The 24,617-nt window shown below is 43.8% G+C and overlaps 2 protein-coding genes across 7 annotated transcripts in view; one reads left to right on the forward strand and one right to left on the reverse strand.

Moving 5' to 3' along the window:
- Positions 1-14,898, forward strand: part of SNX14 (sorting nexin 14) — a 160,776-nt gene extending 145,878 nt beyond the window's left edge. For all 3 annotated transcript variants that reach the window (XR_010336683.1, XR_010336679.1, XR_010336684.1), the window contains one exon: positions 14,609-14,898. The gene's annotated coding sequence lies outside the window, so the exon portion shown is untranslated. The remainder of the gene's footprint in view (positions 1-14,608) is intronic.
- NT5E (5'-nucleotidase ecto) overlaps positions 1-23,062 on the reverse strand; it is a 55,985-nt gene extending 32,923 nt beyond the window's left edge. For 3 of the 4 annotated variants that reach the window (XM_012468813.3, XM_012468811.2, XM_012468812.2), the window contains exons 1-3: positions 22,661-22,999; positions 4,602-4,824; positions 257-445 (exon numbers count right to left, since the gene is read on the reverse strand). In XM_012468813.3, coding sequence (XP_012324236.1) covers positions 257-445; positions 4,602-4,824; positions 22,661-22,999 — 751 coding nt within the window. Of the gene's footprint in view, positions 1-256; positions 446-4,601; positions 4,825-22,660 lie in introns of all 4 variants that reach the window. The other variant, XM_012468810.2, reaches the window with a different exon arrangement.
- Between the last annotated feature and the right edge of the window lie 1,555 nt (positions 23,063-24,617).

Consider the following 24,617-nt stretch of genomic DNA (forward strand, 5'->3'; position numbering starts at 1 on the left):
TACATGTTTTATGTCGTATAATTATTACATAAATACATGGAATTGACTTATAATCATGAAATCAAATAAATAGTAATGTTTCTGAGTAAGATTTACACATGTTCCTATTTAATGTATATTACATATACATTATAGATCATATAATACACATTACATATTAAATAGCAGTAAAGAGAATAATAACAGTTACAAATGCAAAAGAGACAAAGTAGTTATCTGGACATCCTAGTCCATGCAGTCCTTTCGAAACAATTACCTGTGTAAAGAAATGTGTTGGAGTGTCCTCCCACCACGACGTCCACACCCCTCACTTTCTGCGCGATGAGCTTATCCATTTCGAAACCTGAATGTCCCAGTGCAATAATTTTGTTCACATTTAGAGTTTTTAACTTATCTACTTCAGGTTGTAATGCAGTGATTTCATCTTCAAACACTAAATTTGTTCCTAAGGAACAAAATAAATAAAATTGATATTTATTAACAAGTTTTATTATATTACTTATCATACATACTAACATGCAAAGGTTAAACACCTTAATTTACTAAAGCTCAAAAATTAGTATAACCAAAATATATTTATATAATAAATATAAAACCCTTAAGAAGTAAATAAAAATTCAAATCAATATCCTCATTACATTCACTTTATGTTGTATTAGTTTAAGGTTGTGGATATTGTTTTGCTCAAACTCGGTTGCAAACTGTGAGGAAGCTTCAGATATTGTTTGTTTTTATATAGTTGTACATCTCAACTTCCACAGTACCAGTGCAGAAAACACCTGAGCACATAAGCATGATATACAAAACAGTATTAGTAACTCCAAAACACTGGGTGGAGACTTGGGATAATCAGTGTTCAAACTTAAAACTGTCGGGAAGTAGTCCTTGAATGCCTATTTTAATGTGGCAGTCGATAACCTATCTTGTTCACTTTAATGCCAGCAGGTCAGGCACACTGGCTCAGGCTTGTAATCTCAGCACTTTAGGAGGCTGAAGCAGGCAGATTACTTGCTTCCAGGAGTTTGAGACCAGCCCAGACAAAATGTTGAAACCCTGTCTCTACTAAAAATATAAAAATCAGGTGTGGTGGCACATGCCAACTACTTGGGAGGCTGAGGAAGGAGAATCTCTTGAACCTTCGAGGCAGAGGCTGCAGTAAGCCGAGGCTGCACTGCACTCCAGCCTGGGCAACAAGAGTGAGACTGTCTCAAAAAATATATAAATAAATAAATAATACCAGCATTAGAGCATTATTAATCTCTATGTTAAGCAGGGGCCTCATCTAAATGTTGCTGGCACTGGGAGTATGTACATTTTTCCCTGGGTGCTTATTCCTGCACAAAGAGGTAATAAATGATCGCCTTTTGGTATCCACTGTCAAGCGTGGGTCTGGTTGCACAACGTGGGTTCTCTGCATACAGCAAGACAAGTGGTTCCTCCCACTGGCTCTGCAGCCACCCTTCAGCAAGCTTTGAAGTTTTACAGCTGTGACTGGCATGAAGATGACTACAAATACAGACATGCTGCCCTGAAGTCATGTCTGTGACAGAGGGCGGTGGGCAGGGGGAAGAATGACATCTCATTAAAAACTTTCAAAATGCAGGACTCTGCAAACTCCAGTTTGAAAAGTACTAATGCAAAGATTATTAGAAGTGCATCCTTTGTTCCACCACGATGTTTAGGAATGTCTCTGTGCTTCAGCAGGGGAACTCCTAAATCCTTAAGATTAGCCAACTCCACCAGTGCAAATGATCATGGAAGATAATTCATGGCTGACATCACAGCCAGGGAGGCCCCAGACTGACAGCCTGATAATTAGCAGCTCACTGATGTGTTGGACTGGCAAGGTTGTCAGTAACTAATAGGCAATGTTGAAAAATCAAGATTTGTAGTTTTGCCACCACTGTCTATCATGAGAACATCAAGGACAATTTGCTTCTTGTTGGTTGCCCCAAAGCCCAGGGCTCCCCGTCACCCTCAGTTCTATGTTGCCTTCTACGTGAGCCTTTCCTTGAGCATCCCTTTGAAACAACAAGGTGCATCTTCTCCCGTGCTGCACTTGCTATTGCCCTCCTGCTTAATTCTCCACAGCCTTACCACCTTCTGACACACCAAACCGTTTACTCATTTATTGATTTTCCCCACTGAACATGTAAGCTCCAGTGAGCAACATTTTTTTTTGTTGTTTGTTTTTGGGGGGCCAGAATCCCTGGTGCTTAAAACAGTGCCTGGCACATAGGTAATCAGGGGAATGACGGAATGTCAAGAGCATGCTACCATCTTCTGCTTAAGGTTTGGCTCCCAAGAAGAAACAAAAAATTTAGAGAAATGCCTCTGAGGACAAAGGAATGTATTCCTATTATATCAGAAACCTAACAGGACTTGGCATCCCATATATATAAAGCATGGATTATATTTCAAGATGTCATGAGGAAAATTATAATACAGGTATTTCATGATCTAGCTAAAATAAATTAGATTAAATGTGCTAGGAATACAAGTTATGCCCCTGTGGGTGCCCATGCCACTAGGATGGGGAGAACTGGGCTTGATTAGGGCCAAAGAACTGTAGGAAGAACCTACACCAGGCTGCTGGGTCTGTGGTCTTGGAAGAAGCAGTGCTCCTGGAAACTTTGTTTTTTTTTTTGAGATGGAGTCTCGCTCTGTGCCCAGTCTGGAGTGCAGTTGCACAATCTCCTCAGCTCATTGCAACCTCTGCCTCCTGGGTTCAAGTGATTCTCCTGCCTCAGCCTCCCGAGTAGCTGAGACTACAGGCACCCATCACACCTGGCTAATTTTTGTATTTTTAGTAGAGACAAGGATTCATCATGTTGGCCAGGATGGTCTCAATCTCTTGACCTTGTGATCCGCCCGCATTGGCCTCCCAAAGTGCTGGGATTACAGGTGTGAGCCACCATACCGGGCTGCTCCTGGAAACATTCTATTCCACCTCAGCCCTTTCCCCCACATTGGTCCCTGCAAAATGCAGCCCTCTCTTCCAGCAGCTGCTGAAAACATCATTGTCACTTTGGATCCCCTCTCTGTTACAGCCTGGTAAAGGGCTGGTCAGAGTCCCAGCTGGGGCAGTTTGATTTCTGGAGCTGCTGTGCCTTTCAACACCCCCACCTGCTACCTCCTTGTGGGTGCCTTTTAAAGAAGAGATGGTGTTTTCCTCCAAATCACACCTGAACTTCTCAGCCCTACAATCAAGCCCTGACCCAACTTTCTAGCTTTTCCTAGTCAGAACCCGTGCTCCAGGAAATGGAACTACCTGCTGTTCTGTGACTGTGGCCCCTATACCTTCCTGCTCTCAGGTATTCATCCCAGCAATGCTTCCCGAGGATTTATCATATGCAGGCACTGTGCACAGTACATTGGGCAGTAGTGAGACAGCAGAGGTCCCTGCCCTTATAGAGCCTGCATCCTAGCATGATCTCATTTCTGGAATGTCCTGTGCCCCAGGGTATTTTACACAGCTCTCAAGGAATCAAGGAGGTTCTTTAGCAAGCCAACCTGACCCCAGGGTGGGTTGGGGGTTCTTTAGCAAGTCCTCTCACTCTTCTCACTGACTACACCAGCCCCAGCCACTCCACCCTGCCTCCATCTCTGCCTCTATGCCAGCTGAAGAACCTGCTCACTACTCTCAGTAAGCACAACTGACTTCTCTGTTATTTCCAATGGCCTGGACCTATTTTATAATAACAACAACAACAAACATATATTTTTGAATGGTCAATTACATGTCCTTTATCAGCTAATTCTTAATGAAAACTCATGTTTCTGGACAATGCTAGCTCCTAGTTTCCCTTTTTTTCTTCAACTATGGTGACACGCTTAATTTGGATAATTTAAAGAAAATGTCATTTTTGTTCCCATTGCCAAAGTGTTTCAAAAAGTGTTCTTATAAAAGTGCCTCAAAATAGTTTCTTGAATGGTCTTAAGATTATATATGTGTGCATGTCTTATATTACGTATGTGTATGTGTCATGTATGTATGTGTGTGTCTTAAGATTATATATATTTATATGCACGTGTGTATATGTCTATAAATGTATATACATACATTTATATATGTACATATATATCATAAGACCACTATATATATTTCCCAGAAAGTCAGCTATAAGAATGTCATTAAAATGAGATAAATAATGAAAAGCAAAAAAGGAGAGTTAGCTGGACATGAAATAATCATCCTAGAAAAGGAGCGATAAGGTAAATTGAGGTAAAACCCCGGCTCTGGGCTCATGACTCCACGGGAGAAGGGCAGTGAGTTCTGAGGCTCTCATTCTCTAGTAAATGAATCTGTACTGTTTAGCACTGGCTATAAATTGTCTCCTCTTTCCATTTTGAAAGCACTGATTTAGACAAAGATACTGTTTTTGTCAACAAAGAAGTTCATTGAGCAGAAGAGGAAATCTCTTTAAGAAGTACCTTGGAACAACAGCCTAGAATTTACCAGATTGCTTTTATCAGTGTTATTCTAAGTGCACTGTTTACCCAGTTGTTCCGACTTTTATCTACAGTCTGTAATTATAATGCCAAGCTGTGATTTGGCGCATCTGTTTTCAAGCAATCAGTGTTATCAAAGTAGAAAATACCTGGATTTGAGAGAAAAGGGGTTTCTTTGGAAGTGTATCCAACAATTCCCACAACTTCATCACCAACAGGAAGAATTTTATATGGCAAATAAAGTCCTGATATTTGAGATGCTAGTGGCCCCTTTGCTTTAATGTTTGCACTCAGAATTGGAAATTTGGCCTCTTTGAGGAGTGGCTCAATCAGTCCTTCTACACCATTATCAAATTCATGATTTCCCAGTGCCTAGATAAGAGGGAAAAGAGAAAAAGAATTAGGTACTTTGGAATTTTCAATGAAAGTATACTTCAAAAACATGACACTAGTCCAGTGTCTACTGAAACTGACCAAGCTCTATGAGACATATTCCATGATCTTGTGTCCTCCTCACCTGGGTCAGGCCCAGGGACATTCAGATCATCATCTGGTTGAGAATTGCTACACAGGTATCACACCACCTAATGAAGGTGGTTCGCCAATGCACGCATGGATCACCTGGAGAGCTGGTCAGGGGTCCACTGTCCCACCATCTCAGATCAGGGGTAGGTTCAAATATTCACATTTACCAGCCTCTGCCCGATTTTTCCATATTGTCTTTCTCTCATAAACCCACATTTCAGACCCCACCATTCAAACCGCAATCTGCTGGAGAGAATGAGTAACATCAACAGGACTTTAGCAAAAGGCAACCTGAAATGTACAGTTGGCGGAGACCAGAGGCCTCCTTCCTCATTTCATCTCCTCGGTCATCATTCACCTAGGTTCCCACAATTGCTTCTTCCCAAGCACTCCCATGGTCCTCTAATTCTTCTGGGAAGATGAAGATCCTCAATAGCAGGCAGGAGCTAGCGTCTCCACATGTCCCAGTGTGGCTCTGGCTTCCTCCTCCAGTCAGCTCTGGGCACCCCTTTGCTCCAGTCCCAGCAGTTTCACATCTGGGAAAGAACTCCATGGTGAAATGATTATGTGACCTTCAGTGGGATCTGAACCTGCTCCCAGCATGGGACTTCAGGAGGAGCAGGGATGGCGACAAGCAATCCTCGTTTCCTACCTTCTTAGCTCTCTCTTCTATTTCTCACTGGTTGAGGAGTGGCTGCTGGGTACAAAGCCACCCACTATCTGTCATCATGTAGCTCCCCGGAGTGAGTCCGGCTCCGGGGGTGTTCAGGAGTCCATGCAGAGGCCCCACGGACAAATTGGCTTTCTAGATACACCCATCTCCTCTGGCCCCCTACCTACCTGCTCTGGCTGCCAAGGCTGGTTTGCTAACTTAGTACTTAAACCGGCAAATCTCAAACTTTCTAAATACCACATCCAGTTTCGTTTCACTTTGTGGGTCATCTAGGAACAGGCATGAAGTGCTGGCTGGTGACCCCTCCACCTAAATGAGGGCCCCATGTACTCTCTTCCAGCCTCACCCTCTTCCTTCCTTGCTCATTCCACACTCTGTAATGGCATGCTAGCAGGGTCTTTCTTTTAGCTCAGTCTCCTGACTATATGAGTGCTCCTGGGCCATCAGACCCTGCCACCTCTCCTGCTCAGTGCTGTCCCTCTGCCTGGCACACACGCATTCACTGAGTACCTATGCCTCCAAGGGTTGTGTATACATCCTCATGGGTATGTGTTTATGTAGAGAAAGCAGCACAATGTGTTTATATGCCTACATACTTGTCTCCCCTATTAAATTCAGAATTTCTAAATCTACCTTTTTCCCCATCTCTGACGACCTACCCATTTTAACCTCTTCCTGTTATCAATTAACTTTCTTCTTAAAAGCTGATCTGGTCTTAAAGGTTCTTGAAGGCTTGGGTAATTATTATTTTTTCTTTCTATCGTTAGAACGTTATGATTTTTCACTATGGTGAAACAAGTCTCCCTTGTTATGGTACAATAACTATCTTGCTTAATGGTAAAGTCATTTTGTTTTTAATGAATGTTTCTACAGTTCTTCAAGAAGGACTATCCAACTTGTTAGCCCCCTTGCAGTTTAACAGCAACATTATATTCCTAGCACTTGGCAATAACTGAAGTTATAATTTTCACTTATTTGTTTAATGCCTTCTCCACCTCCCCATCCTAACTTGAGCCTAATCCCCCTAAAACTAGTGACTGTCTTTTCACCTCTCATGCCCCATGAGGAGAGGAGCCCCTGATTCATGGTGCTCAATGTGGTGTGATGGACTGAGTAAATGATCTCATTCCCATTCATACGTTCAACTCCGAAATGAAAATCTCCAGCCCTGACTATTCTCCTGACCTCTAGATCTACATGTCAACTGTCATGTGTCATTTTCTCCCAATGTCTCAAAAATGCCCCAGGCTCACCAGGCTCAAAGCCTCTTCCCTGTGACTCACTGTTTTGGCCCAAGGTGCCACCATATACCTGGTCAATAAAGCCAGAAACCCTGGTGCAGTGGAGTCCTGTCCTGTCCCTTCTCTCTCACCCTCACATCCTCTGGCATCCCTCTCTCTTACCTAAATGCTCTAGTTTCCGTCCACCTATTGTTGCTGCCTTAGTGTGCTCCTGGACTACCACAGCCTCCTAACTGGGCTTCCAGCTATCCTCATTTCTTTCACTAAACTATTCTTTATGTTGTTGCCAGAATAATCTTTCTCAACTGCAAACCTGACCTTGGCACTCTCCACCGTAAGTCCCTACAGAGCACAGCCTTCATGATAGAAGTAAACACCCTAAGCAGGGCCCATGAGGCTCTCCCTCGGGGATCTGGTTTTGCCTTCCCCTCCAGCCTCATTCCTGACACCCATCCCATAAAGTGTGAGGAAACAAGGCAGGGCTATCTCCCTCCCTGGTTCCTCCTGTTCCTCAGTAGTGACCCAGGGCACATTTTGAAACTTCAGCTTCCTCTGGAAGGGCAGTGAATAAACAATAAAATAAAAGCAGTTAAGGAAATGAACCAGCATTGAGTCAGCACTTGCCACATGCCAGTGTCATGGAAAGCGAGTATGTATAGAGTACAGAAAATCTGATTTCATGCTGTGAGGATGGAACTATCACTGCACTCATTTCACTGATGAGAAAATCTGAGATCTAGAGAAGTTAAATGAATTGTTGAAGTTTACACAATTTGTAAGTGGGAGCTAGGACTAGAACCACTTCTGTTTGATTCCAAAGTTCTTAACCTCCGTGCCTGGCTGTAACTTTGCATAAAGCCTAGCACATACAAACCACCCTCACCCCCCAAAAAATTCCTAACTACTTGCACAGCAAATGCATCCCTTGCACTACCACAGTGCGAGTAGTTAGTACTCCCATGGCAGGGATTCATTGTTGAATGAATAAATGAATGAATGGAAGAATTACTAACAAGTTTCTTTTTTCTGTACATAGTTCACTTTTCCACAGAAATGAATGCAGACAAATTCCTTTGTAAATACTTATTTTCTATAGACACTCGTATTTTCATTTCCCCACCTTGACTTCCTTCTACTGGTTTTTCTTCTATTGTCCTTACGAGAACTCAGTGATTCCTAAGATCTTCATGATCATGCAACTCACCTCAGTACATCAAGTTCCCACCACACCCAGGCATACTGCAGGCACTCAAAAAACCTTGTAAATACATTGATCTAGTTTATTCATTTCTGTTATTTTTGATTAATAACATGAAAACGTCTCAGGAAAAGACTGCCCAAGAGAAGAACGTAGAGCAGTGAAATACAGGGCAACATAACAGAGCGGGTAATCTTATTCCGCCTTTTTTGGTCTTCCCTGAACGTTCCCATGTAACTTTCCTTATGTGTTCCTGTACGTCTTTTGTAGCTAAACTGTTACTTGCCACTTATTTTTTAACCATGAGTTTAGGGATGTGATTTCCATGACCCTAAATCATATCTTCTTTTTATTTGTATAAATGTATGGGGTACCTAAGTCATGTTCTGACTCTTGTTCTTTTGCTTTCCAAACATTTCATTACTAAGATTGAGCTCATTCATTCACAAACCCTATTCCTTCACTAATTCTAGCCCTATGACATCTTGTACATGTTTACTAAAAACACTAAGCTTCACCAAATGCACTTTTCTATAATTTAAGAGAGCAAACCCCAGCAAAATGATCTTCAGTATCTCCAACACCAAAATAGAAATATAATGTGAACATCTGGTCCACCCCCAGCTCCCCACCCCCCACCATTTTCTTTATGTAGGAGAAAGCCTAAAACACTATTTTTAAAAAAAGAATTGATGATCTGATATGATAGAAACTTTCCACACTCACATAGAACAATTAACAAACTCTCAAAAAAACTGTTTCATTCACAAGTGCTAGTAAGATATTAGAAATATAAACGTGACTGGTACACTTATCAAGATGAAGTTCCACAAAACAGGAAGAGAAGAGATATCATTATTAACCAGTGAGTATTCATTGGGTATCTACTGCATATTCTTAAATGCTTTATCAACCATAAGACAGTTTACAGGTATGAGATAGTCTAATTACTTTGGTGACCACTAGCCAGTACTACCAACATTACTACATGGCTCTATGCTAGTACTATAAAAGTATAAAATAAATATATTCTGTAAATTAAAAAAAAATGACTGGTAAATTAAAACACAGAAATGAAAACAAGAAAACCTGGGCAATTGTCCAGAAACAGCTACCGGAGTGGTAGGCTGTGAATGTGAAGCTGTTGGCAAAGCTTTTCACCTGCTGCCAAGCAACTTGCTTTCTCTCACTTTACAACGAAGACATTGCTTAACTACTTTTTGCCAAGTTTGTTTCAAATCCTGACTTCTTCTGAAAAGTTTTAATGGTTCCCACACCAAATTACTAAAATGGAACCCATTTAAAAGCAGGTGGAGTGAGTAGTTTTGTTAATCATTCAGTGAACATCTGCTGGGCACTGGTGCCAGAGCTCACCTGGTATCACAGAGAACATAGGGTCAATCTTATGTGTAAACAGACAGTCACAGTGGACAGATGCTTAGAGACGTGTGTGCAAGGTACAGCTAATACACCAGAGACAGACGTCTGCAGTAGAGGTGTCATGGAGAGGCCTCAAAGATGCCACACCTTGAACTGCGTCATAAGCAGCTCATAGGAGCGGGGTGATTTGGTGCTTCTGGAACTGAGGGCACCGAAAATTTGGCAGAAAAAAAAAGATGCAGCTAAGAGCATCACTGGGAGATCAGGGAGGGTCTGTATGGTGTCCAAGGAGTCAGGGCTTTCATTTTGAAGGAAGTGGGAAGCCTTGAAGAGAAAGCAGGCCTGGAAGCATTCTGGGGATGCTAGAAAGCTCTGTCTGGCGGCCTGTGGTGAGTGGACGGGAGCTGTGTGAGCCTGGTGGTCAAGAGACTGGCAGGAAGCTCTGGAATGGTGCAGGGGAGAGGTGATGTGGCAAGTGGGGCAGTGGGAATGTGGTGGGGAGGTGACACTGGGGATAATGCAGGAGTGGAAGTCACAGGAATTCAGCTGGTGGGGCATGAGGGCATGGGCAGGAGAGAGGATGGAGTTCCTGGTATTTCACTGCTCCTCCGTGCATTCCAACAGAAACCATTTGCATCCTCACAAGTGTCTCATTCACAGCGTCCCGGTCCCCAGGGCTAAGAGCCCTTCTCTGCTGGTGGTTGACCTGGCAGGATAGGGAGGAGTGGGGAGCTAAGGGGAGACTGGGGCAGGAGGAGTTACCCCTAAATCTGTCTAGACAACTCCACAAAGTGTCTTTTGAAACAAGAGAAGAGAGGGGCGCCAGGCCTCTACCCCACCTGTCCCCTCCCATCTCCCAGTATCTTAACCCACTTTGCCTGGTTTCAATCTGGGCAGGACCAAAATGGGGGTGGGGGATGGAAGTGTTATCCCAACCTTTAGAAAAAGTCTAAATAACTGTTAACCCTTGGAATAAAAATTCTGCTGCTGGTTGAGGCAAACTAACCAAAGATGCTATAACAGAGGCTTGTCAGAGCTGGGCCGTAGTGACCTCCTCACAGCTTTATATATCTGGAGACACTCATTTCCCAGTTGAGAAAGCAGCCTCTGTCCCAGGTGCAACCTAACTGCCTCTTGGCCTGTGAGGCTTTTTCAGCCTTTGGGGCTTTGTGGCTTGCTTGCTTTCTGTGGCTCAATTTCCTGCTAAAGTTATCACCGTGGCTGTTGTGTTCATTTGTCAGAGGCTTTCAAAACAGAACTCTTTACTCTTTTGGTACCCCAGGCCAAGAAGACTGTGTTTTGTGACCTTTTTTCCCATTACAACACACATAGAAAATGAGGAGACTTGTAGAGAATTCAAGGTCACGTGAATGGGGCTGCCAGGGGCAACTGGACAAGGGGCTGAAGGACCAAAAACTCCAGCCTCAGGATTTAACTCTCCATTTCTTTCCCCCTCCCCCCAATTATTCATTTTTCATTCATTCAGTAAATATTTACCAAAGATTTCTCCTGTGTTAGATACATTTTAAATGGTTATAGGGATCAATTAATGCATATTGTTTAATTATTTAATAACAGGGAGAGGGACTGCTTTGATCAATCAATTCTAACTGGGGAGATCAGGAAGTGGGAGATTTCTCTATAAAAACGAAATGTTCCAGAATAGTAAGAGGCCTTCATGGAAGACTGCTGGATGTCCACTGACCTCTGTGTTTCCTCCTGCAGACAATGCAGACCATGGTCCTGCAGGCCAGAGTCAAGTCTCAGGCCTCCATCCTGGTTCCGGTGTTAGCCACCATCTCTGACCTGCTCTCACGCCACATGTTTACAGTCCTCTTGCTCTCACCGCAGGAGTATTCTCATGATTTCTTTCATTCACCCATTTACTCAATACCAACGGGAGCATTCATTTACAGGTGAAAAGAGTAAATGGAGAAGTGGCAGCTCTTTCTAGGAAGAGCTTTGGGAAAAAAGCATAGGAGTTGACACATGGCCTCAGGACAGTGTAGTCAAGCAGCAGAGTTTCAGTGTGATGGCTAATTCAGTTGCAGTTTCCATCCATATTGTTTGTGAGTAAAATGTGATAAAGAGGAAAATCAGAAGGATTGTTCCCTCTTTATTCAAAAGCATTACTTTTACCATTTGTTAGTTGCTAAAGATGTTATTTTACTGTTAAAAAGCCAATAAATAGATTCTATGCTTATTACATTAGTGCAAGATGGAAAATAATTTTATCTTGAATGCCATCTCTAGTTGATTGACAGTAACTCCTTGTAGTTTGGGGATAAGGAGGATTCTGAGGCTCAGTCCAAACACAGTGGGAAAGGCTGACTAGATCAATTGACTTCTCTCTTCTTAGGGACAAGTTTTTTAGCATCTGCCATGGACAGGGTAAGGGCTAGGGGAGGGGCACATAATGATATCATGCATTTGTTTACATTTCAACTTGGTACCCATTTAATTTGGTTTCCAAATTAAAGAGATGATAATTGAATGTTATTTTGAATTCTTTTTAGCATATAGTGCATTAGATAAATAGATGAATAAAGATATTATTACTTCATAATTACTTGAAATAATTTCCAAATAAGGACATTGTATATCCCCAAAGGGAAGGTAGTTTTTGGCCTGTACATAGAATTCATGTGACTTATAAGCCAAACTTTACACATAAGCTTTCTCTCATGCATAACTAATTGCAAAGTATTTTTAATAATCAAAAACAGAAACTTGGCATCAGAAGTCTTAGAATATCTTCATTCTTCGATCATTGATTCATTTGACCTTCTGGGTCTTATTCTCAGTGAACAGGATTTCTCCAAAGCCACCGGACTTTCATAAGCTATCCACATCAAATGTAAATATTGACAAATACCCACAGAAGGTGTTAAAAATACCAGACTGCAACCTTCAGGGTTCATTTAACAACAAAAACAGGATTTTGAGTCACAGAAGAATAACATCTCCTTTTGTTCTTTACATTTTAATTTGGTTTTGCCTTTAAACATCAGGCAAAATTCCAGGTATTTAGGTGTCAAAATACTGGGCTGGGCTAGGCTAGGAAATGCAAACTAGACGGGTGAGGCAGTAAAAAATGTTCCAAGTGACGACAGGAGACTGAAACATGTTAGAAGGGAAACAAAGAAATGTTAGATGGAAAAACAAAGAAAGGAGAGTTTTTTGAAGGCAGTTCAGGATGTGTGATGCAGAAGAATTTTTTTAATCCACAGAAATAAATTGTAATAATGTCAAGAATCCATTTGTCAGAAGTTTGCAGCACATTTATTAGCTAGTCACTTACACACTAGCTCATTGGTTAAGGGCTGAGGTTGCAGATGCCCTATAATTGAAGAGCTAAAGAGACAGCCTGCGCTGGGCATGGTGGCTCATGCCTGTAATTTCAGCATTTTGGGAGGCTGAGAAGGGATGATTGCTTGACCCCAGGAGTTCGAGACCAGCTTAGGCAACATATGGAGACTCTCTCTCTCTCTCTTTTTTTTAAAAGAGAGGCAGCCTGGTTTATTATACAATGGGGTTCGGTTGTCAATCACTCAGCATCATCTAGGGAGGATTACAAATTACATTTAGTTTGGTTGATAGGGTTCTGGCATTGTTGCCCACTTCTGATGCTGGGTTGGCCTCCATCCCTGCAGTTCTGGGCCAGGGAATGTGGGCCACAGCAGGTGAATGTGGCATCCCACTGAATGGGAGAAAACACCCTGGGGCTCCACGCAGAATGTACCTCCTTTGTTGAAAGAATGACTGAATGAGCAAGTACCAAATAGACAGTATTCTACTTTTTTTCTATGGGGAGGGGGGATGTACAAACTCTCTCTCTTTTTTTTTTTCCTTTTTCTTTTTTTTGAGACAGAGTTTTGCTCTTGTTACCCAGGCTGGAGTGCAATGGCGCGATCTCGGCTCACCGCAACCTCTGCCTCCTGGGTTCAGGCATTCTTCTGCCTCAGCCTCCTGAGTAGCTGGGACCACAGGCACACGCCACCATGCCCAGCTAATTTTTTGTATTTTTAGTAGAGATGGGGTTTCACCATGTTGACCAGGATGGTCGATCTCTTGACCTCGTGATCCACCCGCCTCGGCCTCCCAAAGGGCTGGGATTACAGGCGTGAGCCACCGCGCCCGGCCTTACAAACTCTCTATACATGCAAAATGGGCACATCAACATTCAGAATTAACTGCCCAACTAATTGAGGTCCAGGAAGTTTCAACTATATCTCTGAGAGGCTACAGGGCTCCAGCTAATGTTTGGATTATATATAGAACTAATTATTCAAGTGAGAGAAAATAAGTGTCAAAAGAATGTTCAAATTCTGGTTATGTGGCTGAGGAAAATAAACACTGGAGAGGACAGAGCATTCAGATGTATTTGTGCAGAAAGCTGCCAATATGGTGTGTGAGTTGTTTGGTTCTTTCCAATCTTCAGTTAGGAAAATATGCTATTAATAGTACAAGGACAAGGTGAGCTGAGAAACTACTTTTGCTTCCTTCCTCCCCTCCCTGAGGCTGGTCTCATCCATACCCTCTCTGCTCTGGAATTTAGCCTGGAAGAGAGGAAGTAGAGGCCTGGGGCCACAGCCCCAGAATGGAGTGGGGCTGTTCCTGTCTCGGAGGCTTGGAAATCCACAACCCCCTATACATTCACAACTTCAGACACCTGAGCTTTAGGAATAATTACCTTTTTGCTGTTGCCTTTTCAAAAGTGTCATTACAAACAGGATCTCTCTTTCAAGTTTCCCAAACTAGTATTCCTCATTTATCTTTCCCCAAGCAAGTCTTTGTGATTGAAGATAAAGTAATTCTGACAGTTTCCTTTAACTTGAAAGTCCCTGTAAGCGCTTGTCTCTCTTTTTAGGGACAAGTTCTTTGGGGAGGAGAAGCATGCTCAGTGCTGATTTGGGCATAGATGCTAAATATGAGGGTCTGATATGTCTTCTTCTACAGACCAGATCTTTTGCTCAAGAATCCCCATGCACGGGTGTTAGAATTTCAGTCACTTTTACATTGCTCTGTTTAACCTCTCTCCTTTATAGATCTTGCCCAGCCCCTCTATGTGGTTAAGAGGAACTCGAATGGCCATTACCCTCTCTGCTATCTTCTGAACAGTAATTTTCATCCCAGCAGGTCCTGATCACTGTCCTCAGCACTCGGCAGAGAGCCTGGCATGTGGCAATGAAGAATGAATATTTGCAGATTGAATGAATAAATGAGTCTTGAAGACTCAGGCTCAATACTGGGCTCATGCTCCTTCCATTCCCCATCCTATCATTTCTCCAGAGTAACATCCCACCAGCATCCTGGAAACCTCTTCATCTGGAAACAGTAGCCAACTGGAAGCACCTGAAGGAACTACACTCTCTCTCCACAAGGAAATAGCCACAATCAATCAATCAATAAAGGTGATGGAGAAATTAGAGAGTTGTTATGCAAACTTAGACTTGTCCAGAGACAAACCAAGTGATGTGGGCAGATTAGAAGCAAGAGGGAGGGCTGGGCAGAGGCTGAGGTGCTGAGAAGTAACATTCAATAGACCACCCTCTCCAACTCCCCCATTTTGTAGATAAGGAAATCTCTGCCAAATCCACACAGCTAATAAGTGGAAGAGTCAAGAAGTAAAACCTGGGTGTTCTGAAGTCCCATCCAAATCTCTTTCCACTGCTCCTGTTGGCCACAGCCTCATACATTCCAATGGTGCCCAGTAAGCCCAGGAAAGTCTTCAGAATGCATTTCAGGGCTAAGGTAGCAGGCCTCAGCTGTCAGTGGTAAGCTTAAGTAGAAGAATCTAGCCACTATGTAGGAGCAATAAAATCTTCTGACTCTCCCATTGCCTTGTACTTGAACCCTCACAATCATCTTTTGATTACACCCTTTCCCGAGTCACCCCTGCCAAGAGAAGGTGAGTACAGCCAGCACTTACTGTGGGCTGGCCTTGTGCTAAGCACGTTATGTGCACTACTAACTCTTCTAAACCCCACAACACCCTTGGGGTGGAGACAACCATCATATACCTCATACATGTGGAAATGGAGACTTCATGAGATTAAATAACCTGCTCACAGTCCATAGATTCTAAGTGGTAGGAAGGGGACTTGATCCCAATCTCCCCCCACGTTTTCTCCTTAGCCCTATACCTCCAGACTGCCTGACTTTTGCAACTGGTTCCGTGGATTTGGCCTCCTCAATTACCAGAGTTCAGGCCTTATCATCTCACACCTGGACTGCTGCCTGGCCTCTTTCCTCACCCTTGTCTCTCCTGTCCTCCCCCGCCATCCATTTCTGCTCATCTTCCAAAATAGTGATTTCCCTATGTAGCTAGGAGAGGTTTTCCTCACATCAATCAATTCCCCAATTCTGTGTGGTCACCAACTTGGTGTCCAACAATTCCATTCAATTCTGACACTCTCTACCTGGACTTAGCATCAGATCTCACAAGTTAGAAGGCTCAAATGCACAAGACTGCCCCCACTTCAGACACCAGTCGAGAGTTCTGGGCCACCTGTATTCCCAACCAACTAGTTATAAATGGGAAGTACCCATGACCCTACCCTCAGGACTGACAATTTGCTAGAATGATTCACAGAACTTGGAAAACACTTTACTCGCCATTACTGGCTTATTATAAAGGATACAACTCAGGAACAAGCAAGTGAAGAGATGTACAGGGCAAGGCATGGGAGTGGATGGGTTGCACTTCCATGACCACTCTGTGTGCACCACCTATCCAGCACCTCCATATGTTCACCAACTTGGAAGCTCTCTGCATTTGGTTGATGAGGGGTCTTCATGAAGGTTTATCATGAAGGCATGACTGATGAATTGACCATTGGAGACTGAACTCAATCTCTAGCCCATCTCCCCTCTCTAGAGGTGGGGGAGGTAGGGCTGAAAGTTCTAATCCTCTAGTCACGAATTAGTCTTTCTGGTGACCAGCCCCTTTCCTGAAGCTATCTAGGGGTCTCCAGCCATCAGTCATCTCATTAGCATACAAAAGCCCCCACACACAAAACAAAGTGCTTTTTCTCTCTACTGTCACATTTAACACAGTAACACTTCTGTGACAAGATGTGTGTGGGATTTCCCCCACACACCAAGCAATTCTCCAGAAAACACAAACTTAGTGTCTTATAATTGAATTTAATTCTGATATTTTCTCAAGACACCGTCAAATCCCATAGGTTAAGGGCTCAGTCCTCTAAGACTGCCCCCACTTCAGACTGATCAGCAGCCTGAGGTTGTGCTTCTGGTTGAGCAGCTGTAAATCAGGTGTTCCCATTACTCCCTCCTTGGCTTCAAATAACTTGCTAGGATAGTTCACAGAACTCATTCATTAGTTTATTATAAAGGCTATAACAAAGGATACAGATGAACAGCTAAGTGAAGAATGGATAGGACAAGCTGGGTATGCACCTTCCAGGAACCCTCACGTGCTCAGCAACCAAAAAGTTCCTCACATCTTGCTGAAGAGTTTTTCAGAGCTGTATCTCCAGTCCCACCCTCCTTTCCTCAGTGGGACTGAAAGTTCCAACTCTTTGATCCTTTAATCTCTTGGACTTGCTGGTGACTGGCTCTATCCTGAAACTCTCTAGGGACCTCACCCTAAGCTGCAGGAGAATAAACCCAGGTATTATCACGAGGTTTATTAAGAATCACAAAGGACACTTCTATTACGAAATTTCCAGGGTTTTAGGAGCTCTGTGACAAGTACTGGGTACAAAGACCAAATATTTATTTTTTATTATACCACAGTCGTCTTCTACTCAGAAACCACATGGCAGCTGATGGCAACAGAGCTCAAACTTCTCAGGGGGCCGTTAGAGCTTATACAACCTCTTCTGCCATGATTCCTGCTACCTCACTCTGATCCAGCCTGGTCCATTGTATAGATTCCTGCCTCTACACTTTTGCCCCATCCTCCTGTCCCTTCACCAAATCACGACATTTCACTGCAGGGCTCCAGATATGTATGGGGCCTCAGAGGTAAGCTGGTTCAAACTCCTATTTTATAGATGAGGAACTGGTGATGCTGAGAAGTGAAAGCATAGCCACAGATTATAGATTTATCTCTTAAAAGGCAGAGAGAACCATAGTGATCTCTGAATTTCCGGTGAGGAGTGTTAAAAGTGATAAGCTTTAAATTAGCAAACTATGAGGCAAACTTCTGAAAGCACAAACCACAAGGAAAAAAAAGATTAATTCAATTACATCAAATGAAGAATTTCTGTTCAATAAAAGATACCATAGACAAAATTAATAGGCCTAATATCATCATAATACATTTTCAATGTCTAAATTGATCACAGATCAAAACCTAGAACTCCTGAAAGTAAAAAAAATAAAACTAACCCAATTTTAAAAACACCAAAGAATATGAATATACAATTAGGGGAGAGGAAACATAAAAGTTTACAAACATATCAAAAAATGTCCAAACTCACTAGTTATTAGAAATATACATGATAAAGCAGCAATGTGCATTTTACACCTACTAGAAAGCTGGATACTGCCATGACGTAGAGAAAAAATATAGAAATTTACATGTCCTGTTTGGGGATGGGAGTAGGTGGAAGAGAATGGAGGGTGCAAATCATTGAGGAAAGCAATCTGGTAGTACTCAGTCAAAGTATGCCCTGTGGCCAGCAATTCTGCCCCTGGGTAGAAATCCTCTGGTGAGACCACACAGGAAGGTACTTGGAGCAGCATTACTTGTGGAGGCGGGGTGTCAGATGCCATCTCCAAACTCATCAGCCAGGGAGCAGATGGGTAAAATACACGGAGCACAATTCACAGTGATGTATAGACACAAGTGCATCTAGAGCAACATGGACAAATCATAAAAACAACAAGTTCAGGACAAAAGTAGGAAACAGAATGGGCTGAATAACAGGACTAGTTATGCAATTTTAAAATAGAAGCACATCCCAACTACTCGGGATTGCTTGAACCCGGGGGAACGGAAGTTACAGTGAGCCAAGATTGTGCCACTGCACTCCAGCCTGGGCGACAAAGCAAGACTCCGTCTCAAGAAAAAGAAAAAATTTAAAATATAAGTACATAAAGGTTTTGGAAGTACATGTAGAAACAAAATTACATGCAGTCCATCAAACACATTAGAATGTTGTCTATGTGGGAGGTGGAGGGGTGGTGAACAAAGGGCCATTCTATCTGACTAACCTGTCCCCTGGCTGCTGCCTCCCCCATTGAGGAGCAATTGGCTAAGGCTAATGCTGCAGTCTTATGGGCAGGAAGTAGGCTCGGCAGCCAAGGCCTCAGAAGCAGGAGGCACGTGGAGAAAAGGCATTCTTCTAGGGGACCCTAGAGACCTGCTCAAAGCTACCTTCCCCATAGCCTGTCTTGATGGTGAGAATCCCACCTCTGGAGGTGGATACCTTTGGTTTTGTGCTGTGAGGAGATTTCTTAAGTCTGCTCAGTAAGTAAATATAACAAAAATAGCCTAGGCAATGGTACTTAGATAAGATGGTAGAAGGGAGGCAGGTGGCTGTGCCAGGCTGCAAGAATCAGATAACCGGATACAAAACACAAACTTTCCCTTCCTCGCAATTCCCCTCCTCCCCACCTATAGCACGTGAAACTGCCAGGCTGCAAGAATCAGATAACCGGATACAAAACACAAACTTTCCCTTCCTCGCAATTCCCCTCCTCCCCACCTATAGCAAGTGAAACTAACTCTCAGTGAGCACTACTATTAATATAAACCAGCAGGACTTATCTCATGTATTGCTCACAAAACCTCTGCAAAGTGGGGGTTATCACTCCTGTTTTACAGCTAAGGAACATGAGGCTCAGAGAAAGTAACTAGGCCGAGCGCACGCCATCAGTGCTTCCATGTTGTCTTCCTTGTGCCTCAGGGGGCAACAGTCCTTCCACTGAAATAGCTACACTAACTGACAGGTTTTGCCATCCTCTTCCCAGTTTTTCTGCCTAGTAGTGGGTCCAGGGGGGTCTCCAGGATTGCCCTGGGGCCTCTACAGCAATCAGGATTACTCCAGTAGGTCTAGAAAGTCTACACCTCTTTGGAAGTTCCTGCTCTCGGGGACTCCTGTGTTTAAGCTGCATTCCAGGAAATTCCCCTTTATCCCCCATATGCTTCAGTCCTATGTGGCTCCTGTGAAATAGGTCCAGTCTCCTGGAAGCTGGAGCTGCCCTTCCACAACTGTTTTCCACCCTGATTCGAATCCCCAGTGTCCTAGGCATCAAGATGTGGTGAGTGGCTATGGTGGAGGAACATTTATATCACAACAGCAATAAATTCTCTGAGGGTTAGTATAATATAAACAAATGACAGTGAAACATCTGTGCAATATAGGAGTATAGGAGGGCTTTGGCATATGCTTTAGCACTGCAAGAACTAGGATTTTATGCAGGTCAAATTATGTTTGACAAACCCCCAAACTGCACAGAGTAAGTCCTGAGGACACAACCATCCCACCTTGCCATTTGATCCCCTCCCCATCTTTACCCCTGCCAACATTTATGTAAGTAGCCTATTTTTCCTCAGCACCCAAATCAATTGTTTTGAGCAAAATTTGAAAGAAAGCAATTTCATCCAACAAAAAGGATTCTGAACATCCACAGAAGAGATAAGCTGTAACTTACAGTGGTTTACTCAGGCCTCACCTAGATGTCCTGTCATAAACATTTGGGACCTTTAACAGAACATTTGGGACCTTGAACTAAACTTTTGGACATGTTTTAAGAGTCCATTATCTCTGAATTTGGACTCTTCCTAAATGCCTGCTGCCAGACTGACTTTATTGAAATCCTTTCAAACCCAAATGTTTCAGCATTTTGGCTCTCTCTAAAGTCTCTCTTTCTCTTTTTCTCTTTCTTTCTTTTCTTTCCTTCCTTTCTTTCTTTCTCTTTCCTTCCTTCCCTCCCTCTTTCCTTCCTTCCTTCTTCTTTCTATCTTTCCTTTCTTCTCTTTTTTAAACCCTATATTATAGTGTCTGGTATTAATAATAACATCTATAGAGACCACACTATGCTCAGGCAATGTTTGCAGTAAGTAAAATTACGATCCTTATTTTATAGAGGATAGAACTGAGGCAAGAAAGAGTAAATAACTTGCTCAAGGTCACATAGAAGGTAGTTGAGCAGGGAATCTACCGCAAAGCTGTGAGCTTAGTTATGCTCAAGCTCCAGGGTCAAAGGGATCTGGTGTCCATTCTTATCACGTCTCCCTTTTTGAGGGGATGGTGACCTGATAATTTATTCAGCTTCTTTGACGCTGTTTCTCATGATTAACACCAGGAGTTCAACTGGACTTACAACAGAGAAATATTATTGGGGAAAACTAGGAGTTCTTCATTTTTTTTTTTTTTTTTTCATGAAAAAGGGTTCACACAATTGTGGAGAAAAGAGTGTCACAAAAAGTAAAGTTTACAAAGTCGTGGTTTATATGCAAAATAAAACAAACACATATAAGTTTATTCTACCCTTCTCAGAGGAAGTGGAGACACAGGGTAGTAACAATCCAGTTCTATAAATATTTATTTTGTCATTACTGGGTGCAAAGTATCAGGGAAGTGTAGCTGTGGAATACTAATGTTTAAGAGACCACAGAGTTCTTGAGACCCACGATTCTTCTTAAAATCCAGATGTGAGTGAGCCCCACCCCATGAACTCTGAAGGCTGAAGGTCTGCTGGAATGTCTGCTGCTGTGTGTCCCTGGTAAGTTCAAAAGCATCAGAATGGAGGGAGCTTTCTCCCCGTCTCTCATCTCTTTAAAATGAGTTTTCTTCTTGCTGGGGGTGGGGGGAGCTTAAAACCAAACAAGGGCGCCCTCTTACCATCTTTTCCTGTCCTCCTTTCTCCAAGTTTCCGGAGGGGAAAATAAAAGCAAACAAAGCCCTCAGCATTGTGCTCTCCTGACCGCTAAGCAGTTCTTACACAAAAAGTGCTGTGAGCCTTCTGTGTCCCGGCCTCATCACACTGCGCTTTCCCTTCCACACTTGTGGACTTCACAGATTTCTCTGGATCTTTCTCTGGAGAGATCTCTATTCTTCCTTTTCCACAGCTCTTAAGTTTTCTTCTCTCAAGTTTCTCCACACTCTTGTCGAATCCCTTTACTCAGGACTTTTACACAGGGTAAAATGTGGGTGATGTTTTGATTTGTTTTTTAACCACCATGTATGCATCTCGGTTGTGCTTATTTATTACTATGTAACCCCCTCTGCTCCTTTTCTATAATTTAGTGCAACAAACAAGGCATTACCTTTACCTGAACATTTGGGACCCTGAACTGAACTTTTGCACATGTTTTAAGAGCCCATTATTTCTTAAGTTGGACTCTTCCAAAATCTCTGGTGCCAAACTGACTTTATTAAAACCCTTTGAAACACAAGTGTTTCAGTATTTTGGCTCTCTCGGAAGTTTGTTTCTTTCTTTCTTTTCTTTATTTTCCTTCCTTCCTTTCCTTCTTTTCTTTTCTTTCCCTATATTATAGTGTCTGGTATTAATAATAACATCTATAGAGACCACACTATGCTCAGGCAATGTTTGCAGTAAGTAAAATTACGATCCTTATTTTATAGAGGATAGAACTGAGGCAAGAAAGAATAAATAACTTGCTCAAGGTCACATAGAAGGTAGTTGAGCAGGGAATCTACTGCAAAGCTGTGAGCTTAGTTATGCTCAAGCTCCAGGGTCAAAGGGATCTGGTGTCCGTTCTTATCACGTCTCCCCTTTTAGGGGGATGGTGACCTGATAATTTATTCAGCTTCTTTGACACTGTTTACCTTTCAATAAGATTGACATAAGCATTTTCCGAAAGAGCTAGATTGAGATAAAGCATTCTTTGAATGATGTAACAGTAAATGAGAGCTGCCTGAGGGACCTGATTCAGTCCCTAGCACTGGGTAACTGTCAATGCTTCTATGCACCCCACCTGAACCCCCTCGCAGACAGGACTGGGTTCTGCTCCTCTAAATACTCCCATCTCATAGTGGGAGCCCAATAACATCCATTTAAGACGAATCGTCCAAAAGACTTCTATGTCTGCATCCAGCTGGCACACTGGCCGGAGTCTCACTTTATCCCCACATCTCTCCGCTCCCTGGTCCTAGGCTTGCCATCCTCTGACACTCGCTGCTTCTCCAGCCCGGCTCCTCTCTGTTAGGAGTCCGGGACTCCTAACCCTGGCGCGGACTCGGGTCTTACCATGACATCGTAGCGCAGGGCGTTCATGAAGTGCGCCACCTCCGCGCCCTTGTACACGGTGAACCAGATGGTGCCCTGGTACTGGTCGCCGGCGTCCAGTAGCAGCACGTTGGGTTCGGCGCGGCGGATCTCCTGCACCTTGGTGAAGAGCCGGGCCACGCCACCCACGCAGCGGCTGGCGTTGACGCACTTGCTGGAGTCCTCGCTGGTCTGCTCCAGCCGGCTGTGCACGTCGTTGGTGTGCAGAATCGTGAGCTCCCAGGCGCCGGCCGCGGGCCACAGCAGCGCGCCCAGGACGAGGAGCAGCTTGGCAGGCGCCCGCGCTGCTCGGGGACACATAGCGGCGGCGCGTGAACTGAGTGCAAAAGCTGGCGAGCCGGGCGAGCGGCGACTGCGGGCGAGCGGCTGGGGCCGGGTCTCGGCGCCCTGGCTGGAGGGGCGGGGCCCGGGTCGGGTCGGGTCGGGTCGGGTCAGGTCGGGGCCGGGGCGGGCCCTACTTCAGCCCCGAGGCCGAGCTGGCGGCCAGTCGCACGCCCGCGACGTCACAGATCCGACCCCGGTACCCGGAGGGCCCGGGCGCGGCTGTCGGCTGGCAGCGGCTCCCCACGGGAAGAGCTGGGAGGTTGTTCCCAGCAGCGAGCGGGCCCCGGCCGCATCCCGGCCCGACCGGGGAGCCTGGGCGCCAGCGGCCCGGCTGCTGGTGCGATGCTCGTTCCGGGGCGCGAGGAAGGAATTGGAGGGGTCCGCCCTGAGTGTGGGTCCTAGCTGAGTCTCACCTCTTCCGAGGCGCGGGTTTTTCTGCAAGAGAAATGTATGGTTTGCGTCGGGCTTGTGGTTGCGCGAGCTCCACAAAGAGCGGAGGAGGGAAAAGAGAGGGGGCGGGAAGAAAGATGAGCGCGCTGGGGGGAAGAGAGGAGGAGGCAAGAGAGGCCGGGCCGAGGAGCTCCTTGCAGTTTCGGGCTGTGAGAGCTGAAGCGCACTGAGATGGGACGCTTCCTATGGTGTTGAGAACGCATGAAGTCCACAATGCTTAGACAGAGAATCTCAGAAAGTAAGCAATCATTCGAATCCAGTTCCTCGTTTATTCACTATTAAACCCTTAGTGATAAAACAGTGGCGACGCGTGGACAGCTCCTGGAAGCTAAAACACCATTGGGGTAAAATCTGACAACTATAAGGACGGGATGCTGACCTTCGTTGCTTTTCTGGTCTTTTTTTTTTTTTTTTCCTTCTGTTCGACTTGTCTTTTTTTTTCTTTTGTTGCGTGTGCTTTCAGTGTCATAGTGAAGTCATAGCCAAATACAATGTTAGGAAGCTTTTCCTCTATGTTTTCTCCAAAGAGTTTTATAATTTAAACTCTTACACTTAGATCTTTAATCCATTTTGAATAATTTTCATATGTGATGTAAGAGTCCAAATTTGTTCTTTTGCATGTGGATATCCAATTTTCTTAGTACCATTTGTTGAAAAGACGTCTTGTGCTGTACCGTTTTTAAGACACTGGCTCGAAGCTTGGAAATTGTAAATCATTTGCCATGATTTACAACTGCAAGAAAGGCCATGCAGTTTGGGAGCAGCAGAGCCTGGGGCCACACAAGACCCTTGCTTCTGAGACACCTCTAATGTCATGCTTTGCAAGGTTTTGCTCTGTCCCTGTTTGTCACCTGCCAGAAGCAGGTAGTTTTACTATTTAACTTAAAATAATTTTAGACTTGCAGAAAAGTTGCAAAGGTAATAAAGGGAGTTCCCACATAATCACCTATATTATCCTATGTTGACAGCTTATATAACCAATGAAACTAAAAAATTAACTTTGATACAAAACTATTAACTATACTACTGATTTTATTTGAATTTCACCAACTGTTCCACTAATGTCCTTTTTCTGTTCCAGGATCCAATCTGGGATACCATATTGCAGTTAGTTTTCATGTGTTCTTAGCCTCCTCTAATTTGT

The sequence above is a fragment of the Aotus nancymaae genome, unplaced genomic scaffold (assembly GCF_030222135.1).
Source record: "Aotus nancymaae isolate 86718 unplaced genomic scaffold, 86718_ANA_hifiasm-v0.15.2.pri h1tg000040l, whole genome shotgun sequence".
Classification (NCBI taxonomy): domain Eukaryota; kingdom Metazoa; phylum Chordata; class Mammalia; order Primates; family Aotidae; genus Aotus; species Aotus nancymaae.